The sequence below is a fragment of the Bidens hawaiensis genome, unplaced genomic scaffold (genome assembly GCF_021521415.1).
Source record: "Bidens hawaiensis isolate Kalapana, Puna unplaced genomic scaffold, B.hawaiensis_p1.1 tig00019676_1, whole genome shotgun sequence".
Classification (NCBI taxonomy): Eukaryota; Viridiplantae; Streptophyta; class Magnoliopsida; order Asterales; family Asteraceae; genus Bidens; species Bidens hawaiensis.
Genome location: NW_027492988.1, coordinates 37,796 through 44,654, shown reverse-complemented (window position 1 = coordinate 44,654; position 6,859 = coordinate 37,796). Strand labels below are relative to the sequence as shown.

Sequence of the window (6,859 nt, the reverse complement as noted above, 5' to 3'; positions counted from 1 at the left end):
ATGTTTCCTTATTATTTATCTTTTTCTATTTTTATGTCTTTTGTTTTTCTATATATTGTAATCTCGTTTAAGAAACAGAATAAGAAAGAATTATTATTTTGGGTTTATTTTCTCTTCTTCTCTTGTGTTCTTGGGAGATTGACGGTTGTCTCGAATAAACCGTAACAAACTATGTTGACGTGATCGGGATCCACGCTGACATCCGAGTTTGGCTTGGCGTTCCCGGTAAAACCCAGTTGGCTCACCTCGCCCGAAGGCACGACATGTTTTAATGCTCTAGTAAAATCCGATCACGGGTCAAACCTGAGTTGGTGTTGGTCCAACAAACTTGTATTCACTAATAACAAAAATGTAATTACTAATTTTACTAAATGATAGCAATAGAATTTATAAACCCAAATTAGTTAATCAACATTTAAGTGTATATATTCAGTTAGAGGTGGGCAGCCCGATTTTTCAAGAACCAGAACAGAGTAGGAATTGGTTCCGGGTTTAGTCAACAAAAGTCACATACGGGGTTGGGTAGGAACCAGTTCCGAGTATGATCGGGTTTTTGTCCGAGTATATATGGAATCGGTTCCAACGGGTTCGGGTACAATTTCTCTAAGAAACCAAAACATGGTTCGTACACTAGGTTGGTCCAGAACGGGGGTTTGTGCCCACCTCTAGATTCAATTAATAATATTGTCGGGTTGGACCAAAGGTGGTGTTTGGGATTGCTTATTTGAGTCTTTTTATAACTTATAAACTTTCCAAAAAATTAATAAGTTATATAAGTTGTTTGACAAATAAAAAGGACTTATGGATTTTAAGTTATCAACAAGGCAAAACAAGAAGGTTTTAATAAGTCGGGGTAATGTAACGTATTAACTTAATGTGTTTGAATTACCCTCTACACCCTCAAACCCTCAAAACTCATTACACTCATTTAAAATTAAATTGTCTTTTTTTGGTCATTTTAACTTTCTCCATCACATAAGCTAATCAAAGCATTTTTTTTAAACTCCCTTTAAAAAAAAGTCATAAGTTAATAAGGCCCTTTTAACCAAAAGTCATTTTTGACTTAAATAAGAAATCCCAAACACACCTAAAAGTAGAGGTGCACAAACCGAGCATTTTTATGAACCGGAACCAGGTTTAGGGTATGGTAAACAAAAGTCAAAACCGAGTCATATAGGAACCAGTTCCGGATATAGTCAGATATTTGACCGGGTTTCGACTGGGTTTTTTTCGAGTTTCAGGTAGGTTCGTGGGTCGGGTCCGGTTCTGGGTACATGTCTATGGAGAAACCCAACACCTGGTCATACCTGCTAGTCAAGTAGAGGTAGAAACCGGTTCCGGGTCAAATCCAAAACAAGGTATTTTGTGCTTCTCTGCCCAAAAGCTTTCATTTCTTATATTGTATGGGCTCTAAGTTTTTGGCCCATTGCAGTTTCTTTAAAATAAATCAAAAACAGAAACACGTCAAAAACCCGCCGTTTATCCCAATTTTCCCGCCAGTTCATATTTTCTTTGTAAGCCCTAATTTCCAATTGGATCCAAATTGCGACCCCAATTACTTGAATTCGCCATCACAATCGTTGATTCCGGATCACAGGTACTGAAATTGTGACTTCAACCGTTGGATCTGTGATAATAATGTCTGGTCAATCCGATTCATGTGGCTCTACATTTTCAGCTGCTGAGGTAAATTAAGTTTACCGTAAGTGTAATTGGTTGTATGTGAAGTTATAGCTGTTATAATTGACTGTGAATTTTGGATTGGATAATACAGTTGGAGTTTTTAGCAGAGGATGAAATGATCGAGATAGTTCCTAACTTAAGGATAAAGCCTCTCAGTTTAATTTGTGTAATCGCCTTTCCCTTTACCTTGTTTACGTGCGAGCGAAGCCCGTGTTTTGACTTACGCTAGCTCGAGCTTGGCTGGTTTCGAGCTCTTTTTCTAAAGCTTAAGCTTGGCTTGTGATAATTTTTATTTCAAGCTTGGGCGGCTCGTTTGTTATTTATTTATTAATTAATTTATATACGGTTTTAGTTCTTTTTATTTATTACGAGAAAAACATTAAGCGAGCCTAAGCCCGGCTCGAGCTTGACTGTGCCGTGTGAAATTAATATATAGAAGTTCAAAAGAGGTCAAATTTATTACGGATGAGCAATAACAGAACATAAATGAAAACCCACGAAACCGAACGGAATTAACTGAACTGAATTATTCTTATTTTCATATATTTCTAGCTTTTCAATGTCAATTTAATGTATTTCATGTTTTAATATCTCCGTTTCATGTGTTTGTGCATCCATTTCATGTATTTATACCTTCATTTCATGTATTTGTGCATCCATTTCATGTAATCCTAAGTAAAAATTTTAGCTCAGATTTAATTTTGGTTATTAACCAAACCAAATAAACTGAACCGATTAACTGAAAACCGATTGGTTAATTAGGTTGAGGATAAAAACCGAACCGAACCATGCACGCCCTTAAAACTTATAAATAGACATGGCTCGGCGAGCTTTACATACAAGGCCCAAACTCGAGCTCGATAGCTAAACAAGCTTTATATAAGGCTTGGGCTTGGCTCGAGCTCGAAAAAGCTCGTCTTGCTTTGAGTTTTTAATCGATTCAAGCTTGAGTAGCTCGCGCGCGGCTTGGCTATTTTGCACCCCTATACGGCTATACTTAGACTTTATTTAGTAACTTCTTAAATAAACTTCTAGATAACCCAACATGTTATAGTTTGAATGTGTTGTTAACATTTCTTTTATTATAATTGGCAGGGTGATTTTGGTCCATTTCAGCCACAGATACCTACTCAGGTCCCGATATGGTTGGCTGTCGCTTTGAAAAAGAGAGGGAAATGCACTATTCGCCCTCCAGATTGGATGTCTGTTGGTAAATTTTTACTCTGTGAAACTTAAACACACACATGAACAAACAGTTTATAAAAAAAGATATACTGAAACAGGCTATGACATTTCCTGCTAGCGTATGATGAATTCAAAAGTCCAGTTTCAGTAGAAATGAACAAACGGTTTATGATGAAATGTTAGAAGATATACTGAAACAGGCTATGACATTTACAGTTAATTGTTGAAATAGCAATTTAAGCAGTTATGAGTAGTTGGTTTATCTGAACTTGTGTTTTATCGATTCGTGTGAGCCATTTAAAAATGTAACTGCTTTAAATTAATAAGGTATTGAATTATCAATCTTTTTTATTTGATATTCACATAATCTAATGACAATTATAGTTTATGTATCAAGCTGAACAATATGTGCATTCACATAACCCAAGGTTAAGAAATACAGTGTTAAATACTTACATATATTTTTAGTTAGTGACCTTTTTTTTATGAAATCTATCCCACTAGAAAAACTGACTCAGGTCTTGGAGTCAGAACGCGACTCAGCAAGCTCTTTTGAAGCATTTCCATTTCATTATGTTGAGATTTCAAGGCTTCTTTTTGACCAGTAAGTGACTTTTAATTTTTACTTATTCTTTCATCATTTGCTGTTAAAAAAGCTCTGTAACAAGTTTTCATTGATGCAGTGCTCGTGAAGACATTCCTGAAGTATATATGGTTAGTCTAAAGAATAAAGATCTTTGTGGGAAAATAGTATTTTTGAAATCACTTGATATTAAAAAATGAAAGTTAATAGCCGCGTTTTATAAAATACCTATATAGGTGAGATCTCTTATTGAAGACATCAAAGATGTAAGGTTTCACAAAATTGGTACTGGATTGGAGAAAGTTTCGTCTCGGACATATGCAATGAAGGTATTAACAGTTAGCTCATGTTTTACATTCAAAATGTGAAGTTAAATAACATGAATCATTGAAATATTCAGCTAAATTTATCTGCAATGGAAGTAAATGTGATACGACCGTTTGTTACTGGAAGTCTAGAAACGTTTTATGAACTTGCCGCTCCAGAGATTATTCAAGAATCACAGAGAGAGGAATATAGACGACCCCAAACAGCTGATCGGGGACCTAGGGTAAGCTTTTTCATATGCACATCATATGAAATTATGAATGATATCATAATCTCAGACGTATATACATGTGCTAAGTTTTAACCTATTTTTCTTTAATTTTCAGCGTGAACTGAGACGGTAAATGACATATGTCTTCTGAAATCACCTGCATATTCAACAGAAGTGATTCCTCAAACTCTTCTAATTTCTATCAGTCAAATTATCTTAATTAATCGTGGCTTTAAATCTCTTTTCGTTTGGTTTTGTTTAAATCTGTCTGTAAAATATTAAGTTTTTGGAATTGTGCTTTTAGCGGTCTGATTTCGAATTTCCAGTAGTCTTATTGGGATTATTTTCATAGCCGTACTTAAAAGTTAAAACTAGTGGCTACAAAATGTTAAATAGATTACATCTTTAGAAGCCATGTTAGTTAGGGATGAGCAAAACATGTACTGTAATTTCCTGAATTTTGTCTTCAATATTGGTACCATACCAGTACTAGTAGAAGTGCACAAATCGGGTTCAACTGGAAAACCCGAACCGGTTTTTTCACACCGGGTTGTAAAATGGCACCGGTTCCAATCAAGAACCGGTTCGGTTCCCGACCCGAACCGATGCCCAGATATGCTAACTTTTAAGAACCGGGTAGGGTATGAACCGGAACCGGAACCGGTTTTTACGTAAAAACCGGTTCCACCGGTTTTTTTGAAATTTAAATATCATAGCCGTTAGGAACCGGTTCCAACGGCTATATAGCCGTTTTTGACCGTTGGAACCGGTTTTTTAACTATAAATAGGTTATTTTTTTACTCTAAATAGCAAGGTTTGTTTGTGTACTTGTTAAACCACTTTCAAAACTATAAAACACACTCCAAACCACAATTAACCTTAAACCGACAACAAATGGCAACTAATGATGATGTTGTTATGGTGATCGAAACAACAAGATGCCCCGATGTTTGGGTTCATTACGATTTGTGTCTCATGACCGACTCACATGAGTTGGCACGTTGCAAATATTGCTCGAAGTTTCTTAAAGCAGGATCCAACTCGACATTACGAAAACATACGAATAAGTATTGTCGAGAGAAAAGAAGTTTGGAAGCTAAAAAAACGGAAGTGGGAGAGTCGTCCGGCTCTACAACCCAAAAATAAGTATTCCCGGATTAAAACGACGGACTTTGTTTTTTATGTTTTAGTTGTTATGTTTAGTATCGTTTATGTTTTAATAATGTTTGTAATAGTTATTTTTTAAATAAATAAAATGTTCGTCGTTATTAAAAAAGTAACAAAAATTAATCATGAGTAACAAAAGTAATTATAATAAAACAAATCAAAACTAAATATTAGTTGAACAAGTTACAAATAATTTTACCAAAACAAATAATTACAACTCTTCTTCGTCTTCATTCTCGTCTTCACCCTCGTCTTCGTTATCGGAAGAAACCCCGTCCTCCGCCTCCTCATCATGAATATGACGCTTTATTGGTATTTCGTCTTCAAAGTTCGCCTTGTGTTGTACACGATCCACCGCATCCAAATGGTCCTTTAGACAAATGCAAACCTCTAGAGACTCGGGAGTTAGTTTTGTTCTTCGCATAGATAACACCCTCCTACTAAGAGAAAAAACCGATTCGGAAGCAACCGTTGAGGCTTGTACGGCAAGCAAATCACGAGCCATGGCGGATAGAATGGGAAATTCGTTTTGTTTACCTTTCCACCAAGCCAACAAATCAATATTGCGAATTTCGTCGACCGTTGCGCCCTCAACATAGTTTGCTCCACTATATCGACCAAGTTCGCTACTTGGTGTGTTTCCTCTTTGCCTCTTAGATGCCGATTCACGAATCCCATTCATCAAGTTTATAAGTGGTCATTGCACGGCCTACTAGTTGTTTTTTTCACAAAAGACGATCTCGTGCTTGGACCATACATTTGAAAATAATGGTCATAAAGGTCTTGAAGGTTTTTGTTGAACTTGTCCTTCGCTTCCGTCGACAACTTCGGGTCAATCTCGTGCATACCTAAGTTGTCGAATATTTCCTCAATCGTTGTTTCAACCCCATTAACATTCCAATAGGGATTTAATGCGGCGGCACAAGTAAAGACCGGCGGTATGTTTTCAAAATATTTTATGAACTTTTCTTTCATCACCGCAACAATATTTTCGAAGAGTTTGTTCTTCTCCGCAAAGCTTTTAAAAACACAAGACATATAGTACAATTCTTGCAAAACCCAACAACTAGTAGGGTAATAGACTCCCGATAATTTTGTTGTTGACTTTTTGAACACGTCAAGATACTCCAACAAATAACCGACTTGGACCCAAACACTTTCCGGAAACATATCGGCCTCGCGTTCTTCAACAAGATTGTTATGAAAAGCTTGTAAAGTTTGGCGTTGGGCAAAAGCACACTTTAACATATGACAAGTTGAGTTCCAACGGGTTGGAACGTCCCAATTCGGCCCCAAATACTTTCTTTCAACCGACTTGCAATAGTTCTTATATTCAAGATGTCTTATTTTACCACTTTTGAAGACATCTTGTAACATACGTCTAAAGTATTTTAAATCATCACAAATGTTTTCATTGTCAAGACCTATTTGAACAACCAAGTTGATGATATGTGCAACACATCGGACATGAAAAAAATCCCCGAAACAAGGTGGTGAATATTTAATGATAAATTTTTCAGCCGCCTTAGTATTGTTTGAAGCGTTGTCAAACGAAATCGAAAATATTTTATTTCTCAAGTTGTAAGTCGTTATAACTTCATCAAGTAATTCAAACAATTTTTCGGCGGTATGTAGGAACGGGAAGTTTTCAAAAGCGATGGTGCGTTTCATCAATTGCCATGTCACCGGATCAACCCAATGAG

The 6,859-nt window shown here is 36.2% G+C and overlaps 1 protein-coding gene across 1 annotated transcript; it reads left to right on the top strand.

Moving 5' to 3' along the window:
• The first annotated feature begins 1,538 nt into the window (after nucleotides 1–1,538).
• On the top strand, nucleotides 1,539–4,238 carry LOC143558952 (DNA replication complex GINS protein PSF2-like). The gene is made up of 8 exons (XM_077047686.1): nucleotides 1,539–1,686; nucleotides 1,775–1,849; nucleotides 2,779–2,893; nucleotides 3,373–3,472; nucleotides 3,552–3,582; nucleotides 3,688–3,780; nucleotides 3,852–4,001; nucleotides 4,105–4,238. The coding sequence occupies exons 1-8, from the start codon at nucleotides 1,639–1,641 to the stop codon at nucleotides 4,120–4,122; spliced, it is 630 nt and encodes a 209-aa protein (XP_076903801.1). The 5' UTR covers nucleotides 1,539–1,638; the 3' UTR covers nucleotides 4,123–4,238.
• The last annotated feature ends 2,621 nt before the right edge of the window (nucleotides 4,239–6,859 follow it).